Genomic DNA, 20678 nt, shown 5'->3' with positions numbered 1-20678 from the left:
GCCTCCAAACACACCATGGTTGCCCCAGTTCAGGGTTTTCACCTCTGCCTGGAAGGCACCCTTCCCAGATCTTTCAAGAATCTGTGTCATTTAAGTCTTAGTTCAAAATTATTTTTTCAAGTGAGGCCTCTCCCCTCCGCTTTGCTCTCTGATCTGTTACCCAATTTTATCTTCCTCACAGTACTTGTGCAGCATGAAATGATCTCATCTATTGCCTGACTAATCCTATGGACAGAAAATTCCATGAGAGCAAGGCCTCTCTGCCCTGGGCCGCCTCTGCAGTGCCCAGCACATGAGGGTGCCCCATCAGTATTCCAAGGCCAAATGAATGAATCGGGGTATATAGGCTGGAGAAAGCAATGTCCTTAAGCCAGGGGTCCTTCGGGACAGGGGTTGAGAAGCCCCACACTCCTGCTCACCTCTCTCCTCCTGTGGTCAGTGAATGGCTGGCTGTGGCCCAGGGGTAGCCCTGTGACCTCTTCCACCCAGACTTTCCCAGCGTGTTGAGAGTTTTAAGGCTTAGGCGTAGGAATCTTGAGACGTGGCCAAAATCATCATATGAACTGGATCTAGGAGATCATCCTGTTCAGATCCTTCTTATACTGAGGCCAGAGAACCAGAGAGGTGAAGAGATTTGCCCAAGGTCACACAGCAACTTAAGACAGTAGACTCAGGATTAGAAAAACAAGGCCTCGTGACTCCCAGTGGCCCAATGCCTTTCTTTCTTCTGGCCTCCTGGATTGGAGGTGGGGGTGCTCCAAGGAGGGGGCCAGAGCACAGAGGGGACACTCAGGCATTCAAGGGGAAGAGGAGCTGTAGCTGCCATGGGACCCTGGCTCTGGTCACCGTTCAGCAGAGAGGGGGTTCCAGCTTCTGGCTCAGGCATGAGTCCCACGTTCTCTTAGCCAAAGCAGAATCAGGGAAACCACTGTGGGGCTCCCTGGAGAAGGCAATGGCAACCCACTCCAGTGCTCTCGCCTGGAAAATCCCAGGGACAGAGGAGCCTGGCAGGCTATAGTCCATGGGGTTGCAAAGGGCTGGACACGACTGAGCGCTGAGGGACTAGGGGGCCTCCTGGCCTCTCTGCAGCAGAGTTCCCCTAGCACTCCACGGTCACTTCCCACCTCTCTATGCCCACCTTTGGGGGTGGGGGGGGGCAGGGAAAATGGGGCCTTAGTCTAAGGCTAACTAGGATCCAGGCTGACTCTGGCTTTCTCCTGGGGATTGGGGCAGGAGGCTCCAGATATGGGGATGTGTGTTCCTTTGGGTGCTAAGAAGACATCAGAACACAACTCCCAGTGAGATTTGATAGGGAAAAGGAAGCCCAAACAGCACCTGCTGATTAGCTCCCGATAATCTGGGCAGACGGCAAGGCCACTCAGCAGAGGACTGGGCCTGGCCAGACTTGTGTGCCCTGACCCGCACCTGGCAACTCCCCCAAATGGACACCTGCAGAAGTTTCTGGGCTCTTCCCAAAATATCTGCTCTCCTGGGGCTTCGCGACCTCTGGCTAGTTCTGCACTACTGGGCTTGGGCAGCACTGGCAGACTCAGCTCCTGCTGGGCTGAAGCCATTCAAAAGCCAGGGGCACCAAGCCCGGCATGGCTGCCTGGCCAAGCCACCTGCGGACTGTGGAGATGCTGGAGAGGGCTGGCGCCCCTTCTAACCTCCCCAGGAGCCAAGAGACAGCAGCTTGCCAAGTGCACTAAGAGCAGGGGCTCCTCCTCTGTGAAGGGATCTGTGACCTCAGAAACAGCACAGGATAGTGGGAGTCGTTCAGTCGTGTCCGACTCTGTGTGACCCCCTGGACTGTAGCCCACTAGGCTCCTCCGTCCATGGGATTTTCCAGGCAAGAACACTGGAGTGGGCTGCCATTTCCTTCTCCGGGGGTTCTTCCTGACCCAGGGATCAAACCCTGATCTCTTGCACTGCAGGCAGATTCTTCACCATCTGAGCCACCAGGGAAGCCCGAAACAGCAGAGAGTTTGTGCATGCATCTGGCTTTGGGCCTAGGCAGGGCTCCATAATTGTCATCAGATTCTCTGAGTGGAGGACTCCTGCTCTGTGGAATCAAACAGGCCTCTTGGGAGCCAGCTTCAGGGAGAAGTGGGAGCAGCAGGGGTCCGGAGACCACCTGTGAGGCCCCAGGAGTAAGATCTTCTCCCTCTGGGGAATATGTGTTAATATAATGGCTGCAGGAGCACAGGAAGATCTCTCTACTCTGCCCTTCAGGCCCCCAAACCAGCCAGGGTGGACACCATCCTGGGCCCACATAGAGGCCCGGACAGGGAGGAAATGGGCTGCCCACGGGGGTCTCCAGCCCTCAAGAGAAGTGTTACTGCCCCTTTCCTGCAGCCGAGGGATGACTACAGGGGTGTGAGTGGGCGTGTGAATGGTGAAGACAGGACGCAGGTCCCTTCCGTCCAGCAGATAAGGTGTGTGGGGTGGGTGCCAGATGGGGGCAAGGGGGCAGGGAGGTGGGCAGCCGGGGCAGGAGAGATATCTTGTTGCCTAAGGTTTTAGGATCTTTTTTGATGCCCACAGCCAGACGCTGAAGGAAATGATGATGGAGTAAGAGTAAATGAGCCTGAGACATCTCTCTACCCCAACACCCTTGTACTCTCCGTGCCTGGAACAGCCAGTAAATGGCAGACTGAACCTTGGGGACATGCACGTGGCTTGCATACCTGATGCTACCTGTAAGGGAACTGTCAGGTTAAATGACAGACTCTGGGAGGTGCCAGGAGCTGACCAGTGGATGCCTTCAAGATGATGAAGAAAGGGACCTTCTTGAACCCTAAGCTTCCCCAGATGAGCGGGCCAAACCGCACCCCCTCCATCCTTTCTTGGGTAGCACCTCTGACCCTCCTGAGCAATAGAGGGGAGCAAACCCCATCTTAGAGCAGGTGGCCCTATCCCGGAGCTCAGCAGGAAACATCTCAGTTCACCTTGCTGGCCTCTGCCTTCCCGAGAGACGCTCTTCGGAGTGGGTAATTCCCAGACCCCTGAAGCAGAGGTAGGGTCATCAGGAACCATCCTCAGTTCTCCCCCACTCCCCTGGACCCTCCTAGTTCAGCCGAAGCCTCCACCTCCAGCCAGTATCTGGCCTGGTGTGGGTCTCGACGTCTCCACTTGGGCTGCAGGGCGACAGCAGGGGCGTGGATTCCTGCCCACCCACACCCCCCACTCCTGAGACAAAAAGCTCTGGCCTGGCCACTGCCTCCGTGGGGCTCTACTAGCCTCTCTGGCTCCCACAAGTGACCCCATTAAAACCTGTGGACACTTCTGGGGACAGGATGGGATTCCTCTTTCAGCCCTTCTCCCTCCAAAGTGCAATCTAAGGATCTAGAAAGAAGCAGAATGGGAGAAAGATCAGGCACTGAGCCTGGTCTCCCTGAGCGTGATTTAAAGCCAAGGGGGAAAAAAAAAAAAGGAAAAGGAAAGTAGAAATGTGAAGTTAAACGCAGAGAGCACTGGCAGAACCCACAAACTCAAATGCCACGTGTCTCCTCTGCTAAGCGCTTGCACAACAAGCCGACTGCCAAGTAAGAGCCTAGTGTAAAGCTCCAGCCCCAGGAGCCTTACCCTCCGGGATAAGCACAACCCCAACCACAGCCCCCACCCAGGACCCAAAGGAGAGTCTGCCAGTGGCTCCTGCCACCCCTCTTCCAGCAATTGCGGACTCCTGGGGCCAGAGGCTCTACAGGTTGATAACACTGGGCTTTTCCCATTCAAACAGATTCTTCAGCCCCAGCACTGGGTCCCCAGATGAGTCACTTGCACCCCCCTCCAGCCTTCCTGAATCTTTTAGTTAAGAGGCAGCAGGAGGGCCACAGGTGTCTCTGGCATCCACAGCATCACATCCTTGTGGCAAAAAAGCTGGATGAGGAGTTAATGAGGAGACCCCTCCTGCCAGGCTGGGCAGTACCTGGCTCCCTTCCCCCAACCACCTAAGCTGCTGTCTGAGTCCAGCCCCCTCATCTGGCAGTGAGCCTACTGCACTGAAAAAAAAAAAAAAAAAAAATAGGTTAATGCAGCTGGGAAAAGAAAGGAGGTGGGCAGCAGGTCTGGTTCCACAAGTCTGCCTGCTCATCTACCAGCCCCAGGCACAGCAGGGTGAATGGATGCCCCTCTGTCACCCACGGCACAGACCCTTGTGTCCGTGATACTGACATACTGTGTCGCACAGCAGGGGCTAGGGGACTGAGTCATCTGCCCCACGGAGCATCCCAGAGCCACAGCCACCCTGCAGTTGTGCGGACGCTGATCAGCTTGGCAGCCCAGTTTGGTTGGCCTGCCACCCTTTGCCCAAGGAGCTATCAGATACCAAAAGAGGCGAAGCTGGCTGAAAAATTCCTCAAGTGACTTTTTCATTTTGTTATTCACTACTGCACAAGGGAAGAACTCAAAGTCTGGAGTTTTTAGGTTGACAAACTGCCCCCTACCTGCCAGCCCTCTCCCCGCCTCCTCCCCACCCCCCGCAAAAAAAAAAGGGCAGGTAAACCAGAAAGCCTCTGGCTGGCACTGGGCCAGGAAACTGCAGGATCCCTTTCTTGCCAAGCTCTAGGTCTGGAAATGGACAACGAGCTTAGGGCTGGTGTCTGCTAGCCTCAGCAGGGGGTGAGAAGGGGGTCCAGGCAGGGGATGGCTCCGAGCTGCCGGGCACAGACAGCTGTCTCAGCACAGAGGGGCTCTGGGAGCCGCTGAGGCCAGCAGGGCTCTGCAAGTCTGGTCCCTGGAGAGGCTGAAGGTGACACAGGGGCCAGTTGCGGGCCAGCTCAAGTTGCTGCCCAGCACTTTCCAGGACTGATGTCACCTCTGGGAGGTCACGTATACCCCACTGGCAGGGGATGAAACTAGACAAGGAGCCAACAGGCCCCAAGATCACTTTTTCTTACGGGTGCCAGGAGCCTCTATGCTGCCTGGCAGTGAGAATCTGGCCAGGGGGTCCCTCTTGGAGCTATAGGAGGATGTGCAAATCTCCACCAAGTCACACAGACCAGCCCAAGCCTCCTTTATCACTACCTTGAAGGGCAGGCACCCTGCAACACTTGCTGAGGTACCTGATTTGGTCTACAGTTATCAAGCGCTTCACTGTGCTTGGCACTGGTCTGGCTCTTGCTCAGATGCCCCATGCCAGGGCCCAAAGCCAGCCCCGCGGCAGCCTGCCCAGCTGCAGGACAGTCAGCTTCTATCTCAGATTTTCATCCCCACCCAAGGTCTGGGGCGACAGGCAGGACGGGCAGTCTGCCCTGGCTTGGTCTGAGCTGCCCGCTGGGTCAGGAAACCCCTGGCACACTGATTGAGTTGCCTGGTGCCTGGCTGGCACTGGGCCAGCAGGCCTCTGGGTGGTCCCTGAAGAGGCAGCCTAGAGCCCCCAGACCCGGCAGCACCACGACCTCCCCACAACCTCACACAAAGAAACCTCACATTGGCCAGTGGCACTGAGGTGTTTCTGAGGTTGCCTCTCAGCAAAGGTGCGGCCAACTGCGTTCTGGACACAGGGGATTGGGGCTGGGCTGGGCGCAGGAGAGGAAACTGAGACTCAGGGGCCCCTCGCCTCTGTCAGTTCGTATTTCTGAGCCCACAGAGACTCAGAAAGGAGCCAGGCATTCCCCTTTTCCTAAGACAGGGATAGATGCAGAGAAAGTAGGGGTGTGGGTAGCAACAGCATTACTCATATTGAGGCCGTTTAGAGCCAACCCACAGCTCACCCCAGCCTCTGTCCTAGGACCCCATGGGCAGGCAGGAGGCGCAATGAGCTCCCAAAAGGGGATGCCCAGGGGCCCAGCACCCCCCCACCGACCTCAGTCCCTCTCTGTCCACCCGCTCCGGCCCCCTCGCACACCTTTTGGCGGAGGAGCTTGCTGCGCACACGGCCCCAGAGCCGCGCGCCGGTGTTGGGGGGCCGCTTGCTCCCCGGCTCCTCCAGCGGATCCAGGCAGCAGCGCTCCAGGGGCTCGCACACTGCCTTCAGGCTGCAGTCGGGCTGGGGCAGGACGTCGGTCATGCCGGTGGTGGCGGCAGAGCCGGGCCCGACGACGGGCGACCCAGCCTGCGGGGCCAGCTCGTCTCCGGGGACTGGGAGGCGCGGGCGGCCGAGGGGTCCGGAGCCGCTGGAGGGCGGGCAGGCGGGCGCAGTTACTCGAGCCGCGCAGGGAAGCGCATGGTGCGGGGCGCCCCTTTCCGCTCCCTCTGCGTCCTCCCTCCCCGCAGACGCTCGGTTGGATTGCGGTCCGGCCAGGTCCGGCCAGGCGAGAGGGCTGCCAGCGCGAGCTCTCCGCGCAGGCAGCGCCCGAGGCCACCGGGGAGCCCCCGCCCCCACCGCCCCCACCGGAGGAAGTGACTCAAAGGAGGCGCGGGAGGCTGCCCCCTCCAAAACACCCAACCTCCCGCTTTTAACTCTTGGCAGGCCGGGCCTCCTCCTCACCCACCCCGAGGCCCTCCCTTCAGCCCCTACTAAATAAAGTTTGACAAGCGGCGAAAGCAGCCAGTCCCTTCTCCACTAGAGCCCAGGTTAACCCCTTCCCCACCAGACAGCGGCGCCCTGCGGCTGAGCTGTTTGAGGCGGCGGCTAGGGGAAGCCAGAGGGGGTCTGCAGTGCCAGGAGCCATCAACAGCTGCCCTTGTCCCGGGCAAAGAACTGGGACTGCCCTGGAGCTCTGCTTTCCCTCCCCCAACTCTGGTCCCAGACGCCTCCAGCGATGCCAACTCAGGGACCGGGCCAGACCCGCATGGACTGGCACTCACAAATCTCCTCCTGTGTAAAGAATAATGAAGACCCCCTAGCTGGGCAGCTTCCTGGGCATTCGCAGCCCTGAAGGAATTGGCTACTACAGGTTTTCTCTGGGGACCTGAGTGAAAAAATCCAAGGATGACACTGGTCACGAATGTCCAGCAAGAGGTGCTTCTTTCACGGTGGTTTTTAACCATGGCCGGTGCCCTTCACCAGAAAAGCCACAAAAGGGGCTGTGCTGCTAGCGGTGGAGAAAGCCCACTGACAAAGGAGCAGTGAGCCACTGTGTGCCGGGTGCCTCAGGACAGCAAAGGAAGAACCTGCTCTCCTCCACCCTCAAGTTGATCAGTGTTCATTTAGCAAAAGGCCTGAACCCCAGATGATTAGGGTCCAAACAAGCCAGAGGCATTGGGATGTCACACCCTCCAGAGCTTGACTAGGCAGAGGAAGGAAACCAGCAGTGCCAACCATAAGCCAAGTCCCGTGCAAAGGACGTTCAAATATCCGCTTAGGTGGAAGCCTCGTGACTTTTGTGACGTTGGTGTTACCGTTTAGAGTTGTGAGGACTGGGGCTCAGGGAGGTGAAATTCTTGCTTGAGGTCACGGACACTCAGCTGGCAAGTGACAGGTCTCCTCCAAAGACCCTGGGGCTCCCCACCACTGAAGGGTGGCTGGTTCTCTGGATTCAGGGGATAGGGGGGACAGAGCTGGGTGGGGGGAAGAGCTGGGTGAGGCCCCCAGGGCAGGTAGGTGGGGGCCCAGAATCAGCCCCTTGGCATCTAGAATACACCAGCTGAATCTCAACCAGCACGCAGGTCTTTGGGTTAACGTCGGAGCCCGTGGTGCTTTTGGAAAAAGCAGGGGCTTCATCACAGAGGTAACCAAGACCTGGTCACGACAAGGTGACCCTTCACTGAGTTTACTAGGCGACAGGTACCACGCTAACCCTTCACAGCTCCCCTGACCTTAGGAAGTATGTCTTGGCACCCTCATTTTCCATTTGAGGAAACTAAGGGTACAGAGAAGGTAAGCACTTGCCCAGACCAGGCTGGGCCACGAACAGAGGTCTGGCAAGGCCCTCGCCATCAGGATGACGTTCCAGTGTGCTGGGGGCTGGCCCTGCACTGCCCTGTGCCCTGGTGGTGGAGGCAGGGTCCTGGGACTCTGCTGGTCCCTGCAGGGTAGCTGAATCAGCCACCAGAGCTCCACTATTCACACCCCCTTCTGCACAGCACAGACAGGGCTGAGCTGCCAAGGCTGCACAGACCCTCTTTCCCTACTTGAGCCCAAGTTGCTCAAGCCGGTGCAGCTCAGTGGGGCCACAGTTCTCCCAGTAACCCCTGAGGGGGAGGGGAAGAAGCCCACTGAGGCAGGGGTGTGCCTATGTCCCCTGGGGCCTGACCTACTCTTGATCTGCTCCCCCAGGGAACCTGGGTGCTACCTTGGAAGAGAGTCTTCCTCCAACCCCATGAGGGGCCAGCAGCTTCCCCTCCTCCCCCACCAGCTGCATAAAACCCACCTCCTCCAAGGCTTCACTCATTCCTGGGGTCTTCACCTCTCCATCCCAGTCATTTCATTCAAGAGGCACTGCCTTACAGCCTGGCTATGTGCCTGACTCTTGAAATCACAAAGAAGAACCAAAAGCCTGTGCTTGGGACTTCCCTGGCGATGCAGGGTACTTGGGTTCGATCCCTGGTCCGGGAAAATCCCACATGCTTCAGAGCAGCAAAGCCCCGGTGTGTGGCAACTACTGAAGCCCGAGCACCTAGAGCCCATGCTCTACAACAAGAGGATCCACCTTTGAGAAGCCTGATCACTGCAACGAAGAGTAGCCCCCGATCGCCACAGAGAAAGCCCAAGTGCAGCAACATAGACCCAGCACAGCCAAAAAAAAAAAAAAAAAGGCCTGCGCTTGATAAAGTTGACAGCCCAAGAGAGGAGAGGAGGTGAAGGCTTAAACACCTCCAATGGGAGACAGAGAGGCATTCATACATTTAGCATTTATCAGCTGTGCAACTACCACGTGCCATACCCAGATGGACAAAGCACTGTCTTTCTGCCCTCAAAAACCCTGTCTTGGGCCACAAGGAAAGCACAGATCAAGTGCCATGGAAGTTGAGAGAAAGGAGAGAAAAATTCTAGCCAGAGGGCATCAGGGAAGGCTTCCTGGAGGAGGAGGGGTTGGCCTGGGCCAGAAGAAAAAAAAGGTCACCCTCCCCAGCTTTGTTCTGCATCCCTCAGCTGGTTGTGTAACTGGCTGGTAAGGTGCCATTATAATTGCTGACCATGCTCACCTGCTGCAGACACGTGGTCCATGCTGGGCACTGCCAGCTGTTAACTTCAGAACTGGCCCCTCGCTGGCTTTCTAAGGTTCTCTGCCCTCTATCTGGGTCACATGCCACAGGGTGCAGGTAGGGGATGCTGTGCAAGGTGCGTCCCCCAGCAGGTGTGTGGGAGAAGGGGGACGGTGCAGATCCTGTCCCCAAAGCCTTATACTTGTCTGTCTTAGGAACTCCAGACTCAACACTTGTCTGGGTAAATCGAGCTCTGATTGGATGAAAGATGGCCAACTGGTCTCCATGGTGACATAAGCGCCTTAGCAGATGGGTAGCTGTTGGGAGGCTCTTCCCTTGAGATGCTCATCTTTCCTTCCTCCCCGTGGGCTGGGGGTTCTCCTCCAGGGACAGCACAGATTTGCCTTCTCTTCCCCAAGCTTGACTCACTCCTTCCTGGAAGCAATGGTTGAGGAGCAGGCTGTGGGGTGGGGGGCTGTGCAAGACAAATGTTCCTGAGAAGTTCCTCAAAAGCGGTCGTCTGAGTTCTGGTCCCTCCAGAGCACCACAGACCCTTCCTCAGCTTCGCTGGGTGTCCCGGCCACCCAGGAAGTGACAGCACCCCCTCCCCCTCTGTCCATCCCGCCACACCTGGCAGAACCGGCCTCTGAGGATGAGCAAGGGCCCCCTGACTGGATAAACAGAGCCTGGGTGGGAAGGCCCACACGAACAGATGTCACTGCCTTTGGAATTAAAAACATTCTTAGTAGACCATCCCATCCTTCGTTACCCCCCTCCCCAGGCTCTCCGCCAGAGCAATGAGAGGGGCCGTCCCCAGGGAGGTGCGGGCAGGACCCTGGGTTACCCCGAGGGAGGGGGAGACACCTGGGGTGGCTGGGACCGGCCACCCAGCACAGCGGTGATGGAGGCAAAAATCGGGCTGAAGTGATCAGCAGCGGCATCGCTGAAGAAAAAAAGGTCAACGGGGAATAGCAGCAGCTGAGCTGTGTGGGCAGGCGAGGCAGGGACTGCCACCGGGCTGCCTTGGCGACAGCGGGGGGCAGGGACGGCTCCAGGCACGTCCTCCAGCCCGTGAACACGAGGAGGAAAGTTCTTTCTCAGAACCTTGCGGAGCTGCTGCAGCTTCTCTGGACTGACCTCCTTTTCCCCTCGGTGCAGGCTGGAACCCTGACTCCCCATCCCTGTCCTCCAGCCGAACGACTCGAGGGCAGGAAAGGGGGCTCCTGAGCGGCCAGCTAGACCAAGTCCACGGGCACTCCAGCGAGGACAGCCTGGGAGTGGGGGCAGGAGACAGCCCCCAGGGGCGACCTGGAGAGGCCAAGTGCTGGCGCTGGAGCCTGAGAGGAGCCGGGGCTGGCGCTGAGGTTGAGGACCGGGAGGGAAGTCCAGCCAGAAAGAGAACCAGCAGGGCACGCAGCACCCAGGAGCCCATGCAGAGGGCGTGTGAGTTGGCAAGGAGGGCGGCACACCACAGGAGAACTAGGAGAAAGGGAGGCAGAGAGTGCCCTTAAGATGTACAGCTCGGGGGTCCCTGCATTGCTCATGGGTGTTCTCACCCTGCTCTGCACCCATCTTGACCCAGACTGTGGACTGGAAGGGCAGAGATCACCAGAGAAGGAGAAAGGGAGACTCGTTTACGTTTCTCCATCCTTTCCGAGCATCTGCTATGTGCCAGGCCTGCGTTAGGACTGGAGATGGGAACACTTTGCTCAAAGTCTCCAAGTAGCCAGTGGCAGAGCTGATCCTAGAAGCTACATTTTCACTCATTTACCCAGTCACCCATCACTGAATAGACACCCACCACATGCCAGGTGGGGAGGACCCAGGACGCAGCTCACTCGGAGCTGTGACACTCCAAACCAAGCCCTGGCTGCCCCACCACTGACCTGCCCTCCGAGGAGATAAGTGTCAGCAACGGAGGACTCTCCCAGGCATCCAGGCCAGGACTTCCGAGCCTGAGTCCTGCCTGCTAACAGTGTGCACGGGGTTGCAGGTTTCTGAGCTCTGGCGCCTGGACTCTGCAGATAACTGGCTACTGGTGGCTTTAGATGGCCACCCAGGGCGGGGGTGGGGAGCAGCTTTTGACCCGAGGTGTAAGGTGTTGGGTCAGGGGGCCACCAGGATTCGAAGGCCATTGCTCCGCAGCCTAACCTCAAGGTGTACTTCCTGTCTCCCAAGGCCCAGCCGAGTCACAAGTCAGTGCAAATGACGCGCTGCTCCCCATGCACTCTGCGCGGCCACCCCAGGCTGGTGTGTCTCTGGAGTGTCTGGGGGCTCCAGGAGAGGATGAGAGAGCCACAGAGTTTGTCCATTGCCAGGCTGTCCTGATGGCGCGTCCCTGGCAACCCCGAGTGATTCTCACAGCACATTTGGTCACGGAAAAGGATGGCAAATCCACTTGAGCCTTTGGGAACATCCTGCTTACCTCAAACAAAACCCACCCAGGACAGAGTGGGCAGAGCACACCCACCACATGTCCGATCCATTCCTTACCGCACAAGTCATGATGTAATTCACGGCCAGACTGACACCCAGACCCCCTTGGCCACCTGTTTGCTCCTGCTCCCAGGAAGGAAGCGCCTGACCAGGGGGGGCTCCCACATAGCAGCGGGTGGGCAGAGCACTCCATGGGGCCCCCCAGGCCGTGTACTGAAAACATAACAGCCTCAGGCAGGAGGGTTTGAAAGGAGCTCAGGGTCCCCTGAGCCTCCATGCTTTTTTCTCTTTCCCTATTATTAAACAACTCTTTTTTCTCCCACCCAAGACTGAGCTCCAAACAAGCAGAAGACAGTTCTTGGGAGCCAGGGAACCACTATGGCAGCCACTCCCTCTCTCTGGACGAAGCTTTCACACCTGTCAAACAGGAGCCCGGACTGGACAAGTGGTCAGTGATGAATTTTTTTTAAAGCAGAGGACACACCCTGCTTTCTTTTCTTACGCCTGCCCCCATCAATTAAGGGCAGAAGCAGGGAGCCCCTGGCTGAAATGGGAATACAGGACTTGCCACTCCCACTGCCTTTGTCCACCACTCCCTGCCTTGGGGGCACTTCAGGTCACCTCAGTAGCCCCCAGGCCTGCAGACCTTGAAGCCTCTGGTCCTTCTTTAAGCGGATGGACCGTTCCCATAAGAACTACTATTCCTCTTCCACAGCCACTGCCCCTCGGTCCCCTCCAAGGTGGGTAGATTAGGGGCTTTTTAAGGAAACTTCTGGGTCAGACTACTGGATCTGAAACTTATGTCTTAGCTCTACTTTTCTCTCTGCTTTGACAAAGCTCTGGGTCTCTGCTTTGCTGGTGTGGGTTCCCTTCGTTGGCCTTACAATAGGGTTAACACTTATCTCATGGAGTCAGTCTAGCTGGTGTTTTCTGGGTCACCTCTGCCCAGAAGCCAGCACAGCTCAGCTCTTGCCTCTAAGGGTATGAGAGGCTATGCCCAGCTTCCCCTGTGTCAGCCCACATGGAATGGGCTGTGCCTGGGGGTCAGACCCTCACAGAGAGCTACCACACAGCTCCTGCCACGGCCAGGCTGGGCTGAGTGAGGGGTGGAGGTAGGCTCTGCAGCACCTGCAGTGAGGGAGGCCAGCAGAGACCACCTAAGGTGCCCCCGATCTGCATTCATGTCCAGCCTCAGCCCTCACTTGGGGAGTCCTTGGCAATTCCCCCACTAAATCCTCTTCTCAAAGGTTTTGAATCAAATCAAAAGCAGGACCATCCTAGGAGGATGGAGTCACAGCTTCCGCCTGCAGGGAGGTTAGTGGTTCCTGGAGCATGCAGTAAGCCAGGCGTTGTCACCACAAGGACTCACCTAGGCCTCACACGGGTCCAAGAGGAAGCACTCGGAGAGGTCACTTTGCTATTAGGTGGTGGAGGGCGATAAACCCCGAGTCTTTCACCTCTGAGTCTAGGGGACAACACCCTCCCTTGGTTTGTTAAGACTCAGGACTGTGTGTTCTCGGGGCCTGCCGGAATCAGTTCCCAAGTCCTCTGTGGATCAGTTTCTCTGCTGTCTCTCACCCCTGCCAGGCGGGCGGGGGAGTGGGCACCACGTCCGCCTGCCAAGGGGGCATTCCCATGCAGGGCAGGAGGGAGAGAGGAGACCTGAGCCTCCATCTGCTTCCTGCCCAATGTTTCCTGTCTCCAGAACCCACTTGGCAGAGCCCAGGCTCCCCAGATCAGGAACACCCGGGAGACGAAGGCGGCTGAGCAGGGGCCGGAAGAGAAGTCGTCTGCAAGTTCAGGGAGGCCTGTGGACAGCAGGACAGGCCCTCTCAGGGTATTCTGGCCCTGGCTCTCCCCAACCCCACTGCCCACTCCAAGTACAACCGAGCCGTCCAGACCTGCTGTGAAGATGGCAGGTGAGGCACTGAACAGAGAATGGATCCGAAACAGCTCTAATCACCTGGGCCCTGGGAGGAGGAGGGGAGGGTGTTGGAAGCAGGGAGGGGAACAGTCCTGGTGCCTCCAGGCTGGCACAGGGTGATGATGGCAGCCAAGGGAGGGGGCCCCCCGGGGACCTGATGAGAGCAGCTGGCAGCAGGGATCTAAAGCACGGACTCCAGATGCAGATGGTTCCCAGGACCCGCACACCCAGCCCAGGCTGGGGGCAGGGAGGGGCCCATCTCCCAGTGGAGAGCCTGGAAAGCCGCACTTGGCACGACCACTGTGGTGTCCCAGGACAGGGAGCTGCCTAGGGCTGCGAGGTGCCAGGCTGGGCGTTCGGGGCTGGGATGAAAGCTCTGACTGCCCCTGCAGGCAAGGTTTTCTCACAGCTGCCCCTAATCCTAGCCAAGACCAGCCACTCTCAGGGGACAGGGCACAACTGTGGTAGGTGTGCCCTGAAGGATGCGTGGGAGAAGGTGCCAAGGACCCACTGTAACGCCCCTCTGGTCATTCCACCCATGGAGGGATCCAGGCATCTTGTGGTACCAGTTCTGAGGAACCAGAGCAGAAGGGGTTCCAGGTCAACCCAGCTAGCACCCCAGAGCCCAGCTCCCCAGGCAATAGAGCTGGCACGCTAGACCCTCGGGCAGAGTCAAATGGGGACAACAGGCCCTGGGGGACCAGAGGGAGGGAACTGGGCTGGAGTAGCCCTGCACTGCCGCCCCAGCAGGCTCCTGACCCATGCTCACTCCCAGCTCCCGCATGCCCTGCAGAGCAATTGAAGCCAGACGCAGCTCCCTCCAACAATGACCCCCTTTTCCCAGCTCATCACTCACTCTGGGCCTGACCGCACCAAGCCGAGGTGAGCACAGCTCCAAGGGGACAAGCCTGGAACTAATTAGCCTGGGGTAGGGGCACAGGAGGGAAACTTCAGGCTGGCAGGCAGTGAGGACCCCCACCTTGACCTCCCGCCCCCTCAGAGGTTGGTTCATCAAAGCCCGTCTGGATCCACCAGCCTAAGAAAACAGACATGGCCTTGGCCAGCCTAAGGCCCAAACACAGGGGCCACTCGCAGGTGACAGCCTTTGGAGGCAGGAATGCTTTGACAAGCTACACGCAGAACACCCACAGGAAGGTGGAGGACAGTGGACCTGGTCCTGCTTGGCTCAGGCAAAAGGCTGACGTCACTAGACAGACTCTGTGCCAGGCCCTGCAAAGGGCCTCACGCACTTTCCCATTCAGTTCTCTTGATAGCCCATTTTACAGGTGAGGAAACTGAGGCTCAATGAGGTCAAGTAACCAGTTCTCCCAACTAATGAATGGAGAAAGCTAGACTGAAGCCCAGATCCATCTGGCCTCAAAGCCCCTCCAACACTGACTGAATGATCCCAGTTCTCTTCTGCTCTCTTCACTATGTGGGGAGGTCCCGTTCATTCTTTGCATCTATTGCACAGTGCCTGCCACTTAGATGGAGCTCAACAAGCAGAAACGCAGGGATAAACCAGCGAAAGCATGGATGTGCACTGACCAGCTCTTTCAGGGACATTCCATCCTTTGAGCCTCATGTCAAGCCTATGACAGAGGCAGCGTGGGGGTAACTGTCCCCATTTAACAGATGAAGAAACTGCGGCCCCCAGAGGTCAAGGGACCTGGATGCTTTCTCCGACTCTCAGTCCAGGGTTCTTCCTCTACTGTCAGGGTAAACCGCACTCCACACTCAATCTTTCTAAACCACTGACCAAAGGGAGGGCAGCCAAGGAAGGAAAGGAGACCCAAGGAGACGGGGCCTAGCTAGGGTGGGGGTGGGGTGGGGGGAGAGAAAGCGGTGGGGCAGCTCTTTTCTTTAACTGGAAGAGGCTAATGGTGAGCGATATAAGCTTTTATATATAGAATGGATACATAAGAAGGTCCTACTGTGTAGCACAGAGAATCATGTTCAGTACCCTATGATAAACCACCATGGAACTATGCCGCACAGCAGAAATTAACACAACAGTGTAAATCAACTATACTTCAACTTAAAAAATGATGCTTTTTCAAAAAAAGAAGCTAACAGTGACCAGTTGTGTCCTGGGGGTGTGGAGGCCTGCTCTCCTATTACATCCGAAGAGAGATAGCAACTATGGGTGGGGGAGGGACATGGTGACCCTGGGCCTGGAGGGAAGGAGCTGAGAAACTCCATCCTCAGAAACTATGCTCTTTCCTTACTTAAATGTAAGAGTCAGGGACTTCCCTGGTGGTCCAGTGGTTAAGAATCTGCCCTGCAATGCAAGGGACGCAGGTTTGATTCTTGGTTGGGGAACTAAGATCCCACATGCCACGGGGCTTGTGCCCTATCTATGGAGCCTGAGAGTCGCAACGAAAGATCCCACATAATGCAGTGAAGACCTTACGTGGCGCAACTAAGACCCGATACAACCAAATTAATTTTTTAAAAAAGTAAAGTCTAAGGTGGAAACAGCCCAAACGTCCATCGATGGATGAACGGATAAGCAAAATGCAGTTTACACATATAGCGCTGTTCAGCCTTAAAAAGGAAGGAAAGTCTGTTGTTCTATCAAACTACGTAGACCAGACTTAAAGACACTGGGCTGTATGAAGTAAGCCAGTCACACAAGGATAAGCGCTGCAGGATTCCATTTACATGAGCTACCTGGAATAGTCAAATTCCGAGAAGATAGAATGCTGGTTGCCAGGGGCTGGGGAGGAGGAATGGAAAGTTTCTGTGTAATGGGTATAGAGCTTCTTTTTGGGAAGATGAGAAAATTCTAGAAATGGATGGTGATGATGGCTACGCAACAATGTGAATGGACTTAACGTCTCTCAAGTGTACACCTAAAAATTATTAAAATGGAAAATTTCACAGTATATATATATATTTTATCACTGTTGAACCAAAAAGTAAGTGGGTCTAGATATTGTCAGATGAGCCAATCTGGGCTCTAAGAATACTCTTAGTTCTGAAGGCAGGGGACTGGCCTTCATGACCTCCTCCCTGAGTGTCATTTCTAATAACTAACCCCTCATAAGCTTCCAAGTAGCCAGGTCAAGAATGTCAAAGAAATTACTCTCCTTTCCCGCTTCAGACACAGGCTTCAAGCTCCAGATGGGAGGAAGACGAGAGGGCGGAGGCTCTCATCAGGCCTGAATGTTGCAATCAGGGCTGGGGGAGTGGGGGGCAGTCGGGGGGAGGCAGGGAGTTATCCCTCCAGGCATCAGGACAGCTGGGGCTTCCTTCTGGGCCTGGAGCCCTGCCCCTGCCTCACCCTGGGGTCTTGAGTTCTCCTGTGTCCGGGGAGGGCAGCCCCCAGTCAGCTCACAGGAGTGTAGCTGCCTTCCACCAGGGAGAAGAGAACTGAAGGTTGGGGGCCCATCCCCAGGCTTCTGGCTGAACTGGGAAAGGGGGAGCAGAGGCATGAAGGGGCTCCTTGGTCTCAGACCCCTCTCCGGTCTGAAGTCAGTGGCAGGAACTGAGCTGTGAGATCCTTCGGGAGAACTCTCCCCTCTGGCCTGGCCAGTCAACCAGGGCTGGATCCTGGGAATAAGCTCACAGGCCAGCGAGCAGGTCCCAGTTGAGACAGCACATCTGGAGCCCGGAGTGGCAGGGCTGGAAATAGACAGGGATAAACACGCAGGAGTCTCCTGGGGCTGGGGAGCCAAGGCGGAGGAAGGGGGGCCTCCTGGCTGAGGGGTTCCTGGGCTGGGCGGGGCAGCAAGGAGGAGGTCTGGGGAAGGAAGGGGGTGATCAGAGACGCTCCACGCTGGGGGGATCTTCTACCAAAGTTGCAGTGACAAAGGGCAGACCCCTGAGTCATGGGCTGACATCCCAGTCTGCCACTGCCCCATCCAAGAGTTTTCATTTCCCTCATTTGGCCAGCAGCCGACCAAGCAAGACCAAACTGGGACCAGGATCCCAAATCTGGGGCCCCTGCTCAACCACTAAACAGCTGTGTGACTGCGGTTATGTCACTCACTCTCTCTGGTCTCAGTTTCTTGCTCCCTGCAAATCAGAATTGAAAAAACCCTCCAGAATTCCTGCTGACATGAACACTATGAATCCCTCCTCTTCTATTCATTCCTTCAACCTCCCTCTTACTGGCACTGCTCACCATAACTTCAGCGCAGGGCAGGCGGGCTCCTTAATTTCCTGGGACACTCCCTGTGCATTCCTGCCTCCCTTCTCTGGGCCACGTGGGCCCTTCCCCCAGAATCCCCACTCCTTTCTGCTGATCCAGAGCCTGCCCACCTTGTTAGAATAACAGAGCCTTAAAATGGCAATTAATGGGCTGGCCATTATGCAAAATGATTTTTATAAAGTACTTTTGACAATGTAACCCCAAAACAAGGCAATTATAAAGACTACCTTCAGCCCTAGAAAAAAGGAGGTTTATGATAATGTTACGTGAAAATAGAAAAAACAAGATAAAATATGCACTTATCATTAAAACCACATAAAAATCTACATCCCTTTAAAAAAAAAAAAAAATCTACATCCCAAGGAAGGGAAAAGGCACAAAATAAAATGGCTGGTTCAGAGGAGTGGGAGTCAGGACGGTTTGTGATTGTGTTTCAAGCCTCATTATTATTATTGCAATTTTCCTTTTAATATAAACACAGCTTTGGGAATCAAAAAAACCCAGCTCTCAAACCTCTGCCACTCTACCTCCTCCTGGAAGCCTCCCTAACTCCTGCCCACCAGGATCTCTCCTCGTTTGAATTCCTGGGGCATAAGTTTGTGTCTTATTATGCAGGGAACAGTGCGGGGAACAGAGAGCCCTGGGGAGGGCCAGGCAGAGGCCCTGGAGAGTTCCACTCTCCTACTAGCTGCCTGGCCTTCGGCAGGTTCCTAAACCCTTTTCTGCCTCAGCTTTCTCAACTTTAAAATTGTGAAGGGGACTTCCCTGGTGGTCCAGTGGATAAGACTTGGAGCTCCCAATGCCGGGGACACAGGTTCAACCCCTGGTTGGGGAACTTAGATCCCACAGGCTGCAAGCAGACAAGCCGGCACACTGCAACAAAGACCCGGTACAGCCAAAAAGGAAAACCAAGAAAATTAAACTGTGATTACTTTCCTACCCTGTAGGAGACTATGAAGGTCCCCTGGGGTAACCGCTGTATTAGCCCACTGTGGGGGTCAGAGAAAGCTCTCTGATGGGAGGGCTCTTATTCCCAAGCCCCTCCCATCATCATCATCACCCTCTCCATCATCGTCTCTGGCGTCTTGCTTTGTGGCCGAGCAGCCTGGCATATAGGGATACGCTTGTCTTTCCAATCTGGCAGTAGATTCCTTGAGGCTGGGCGCCCACACCTCAGAGCAGCCAGTCAGTGCCAGGCACACAGCAGAAGCAGAGGAAGTCCCCCTCCCCTGCTCTTTCCCGTGAACACTCATTCTGCTTCCTTCCAGGTACACCAGGCAGCAATAAATGTCCCTCGTTGGGAGGTAAGAGGACTCCAGACAAAGGAAGCCCTTTGTTCACCATGTGCCATAGAGCCGGCTTCCCAGGCGGCGCAGTGGTAAAGAACCCGCTTGCCAATGCAGGAGACACAAGAGACATGAGTTCGATCCTTGGGTCAGGATGATCCCCTGGAGAAGGAAATGGCAACCCACTCCAGTATTCTTGCCTGGATAATCCCACGGACAGAGGAGCCTGGCGGGCTACAGTCCAGGGGGGTCACAAAGAGTCGGACACGACTGAGTGACTGAGCACACACACAGGCCACAGAGCAGGATGTGGGATGGGAAGTCGCCCCGGCTCCTCCCCCAGGCCACGAGCCACCGCAGTGCCCTTCACCCAGGCTGGGGGACTCCCTGAAGGCCTGGCCCAAGGGGACACAGCGCAGAGGAGAGAGCGGGGCCTTTCCTGCACTGCCAGTAGAGACGCCAGGGCCGCTCCGTCCTTGTCTGTAAATGGGGCGGATGCGACTGTCCTTTTCCCGGAAGAGCTGTTGCAAGGACCACATGAGAACATTTGGGAACAAGCCTCCAAGAGTGCAAATGCTGGACACACACGCTGGTGATTAGCGCTGCTGTTTGTCCGTCACTCCAGGCCGCCCCTTCCTCGCCCCCAGCCTGCCACTCTGGGGTCCCTGCCCCCACCGCCAACCAGAGAGGGAAGCTCACCTGGGAGGAAATGCCTGGGGTCTCCGGCTGTTCCCTGGATGGGCTGAGAGGAGGGCCTTAGGAAGAAGTGGGGGCCACAGGGGGCGGGCCTTCTCCCCCTGCCTTCCTTCAGGCCAGCTGAATGGCCCCAAGGCCTCGGCCCCTACTGTGAGGCCACCTTTAGTGCCATCCTTGGCGCCTGCTGAAGGGGCACGGAACCAAGTGCCAGAGGCTGGTGCCAACTCCCTTCCTTGGACACCAGCGGGAAAGGGAGGTGGGAGTGAGCTGTGGGAACAGACCATTCCATGGCTCCGTGGGGCCTGGCCACGTGGAAATGGCTCCGTGTAGCCTCTCCAACCCAGCCCGGGCATCCTCAGAAGGGTGAGTGGACTTCACACGCACGGTGCACCCCCTGGTGGGGACAGACCACCCCCTCTCCACACCCCATCCATAGGAAGAAGGCGGGCAAGACAGTTCCATGGCTGAAGACCAAGGGCTGGGCCTCAGAGGGCTGAGGGCTGGGCGACTTCAAAGCCCTCCAGAGGACGCTGGCTCTGAACTGGCCGCTCACAGGCCCAGGTCAGCTGGCAGCAGGAAGGTTTGTGTTTCTTTTAATATCAACTCCCAGGCGTTTAACATTCCTCGAAGCTTAAACACAGAAACGTTTTCCTTACCAGACTGCGCTCTCGGCTTTGCCAAACATAACCTGGCTTCTTCCCCTTCCCCCACAACCTCCATCTGCTCCTGTCTCCAAGATGTAATGATTTATGGCGTGTTTCCCCTGGGCCCATGCAGTTGACAGCAGCGAGAGGGAGGGAAGTGACAGGACTGCGAGTCCAGGTGGGGATGAGGCCATCGAGCCCTGGAATCCGGGTTTGCGGAGCCCTGGGGGTTGGCGTCCATGGTGCTCCCTGAGCTGGCTGCTCAGAACACCATTTTAACCCTTCCATCCCATAGCCACTAATGGCCTGGAGGGCATGGGCACCGTCATGCTTTTTGGCTGGGCATCTCCTGGGGCCAGATGGGCAGCCCAGGGACGTGGACATGGGGCTCCCAGTCATTATTCTGCAGGAAGTTGCTTCCCGGGACTAAATCTAGAGCTCGCTCGCATCAGCTCCTGTTCCCTAAATAATGAAGGACTGGCTCCTGGTTGCCTGGCAGCACCATC

At 56.6% G+C, this 20678-nt stretch overlaps 1 protein-coding gene across 6 annotated transcripts in view; it reads right to left on the bottom strand.

The window, feature by feature from the left end:
• ABR (ABR activator of RhoGEF and GTPase) overlaps positions 1-20678 on the bottom strand; it is a 188644-nt gene that overhangs the window by 16696 nt on the left and 151270 nt on the right. Inside the window, exon 1 of one of the 6 annotated variants that reach the window (XM_019981207.2) lies at positions 5849-6294. The exons of the other annotated variants lie outside the window; for them this stretch is intronic. Coding sequence (XP_019836766.2) covers positions 5849-6010 — 162 coding nt within the window. The 5' untranslated portion in view covers positions 6011-6294. Of the gene's footprint in view, positions 1-5848; positions 6295-20678 lie in introns of those variants that run through there. 6 annotated transcript variants of the gene reach the window in all.

Source organism: Bos indicus, chromosome 19 (genome assembly GCF_029378745.1).
Source record: "Bos indicus isolate NIAB-ARS_2022 breed Sahiwal x Tharparkar chromosome 19, NIAB-ARS_B.indTharparkar_mat_pri_1.0, whole genome shotgun sequence".
NCBI classification, from domain to species: Eukaryota; Metazoa; Chordata; class Mammalia; order Artiodactyla; family Bovidae; genus Bos; species Bos indicus.
This window is presented reverse-complemented; position numbering and strand designations above follow the sequence as displayed.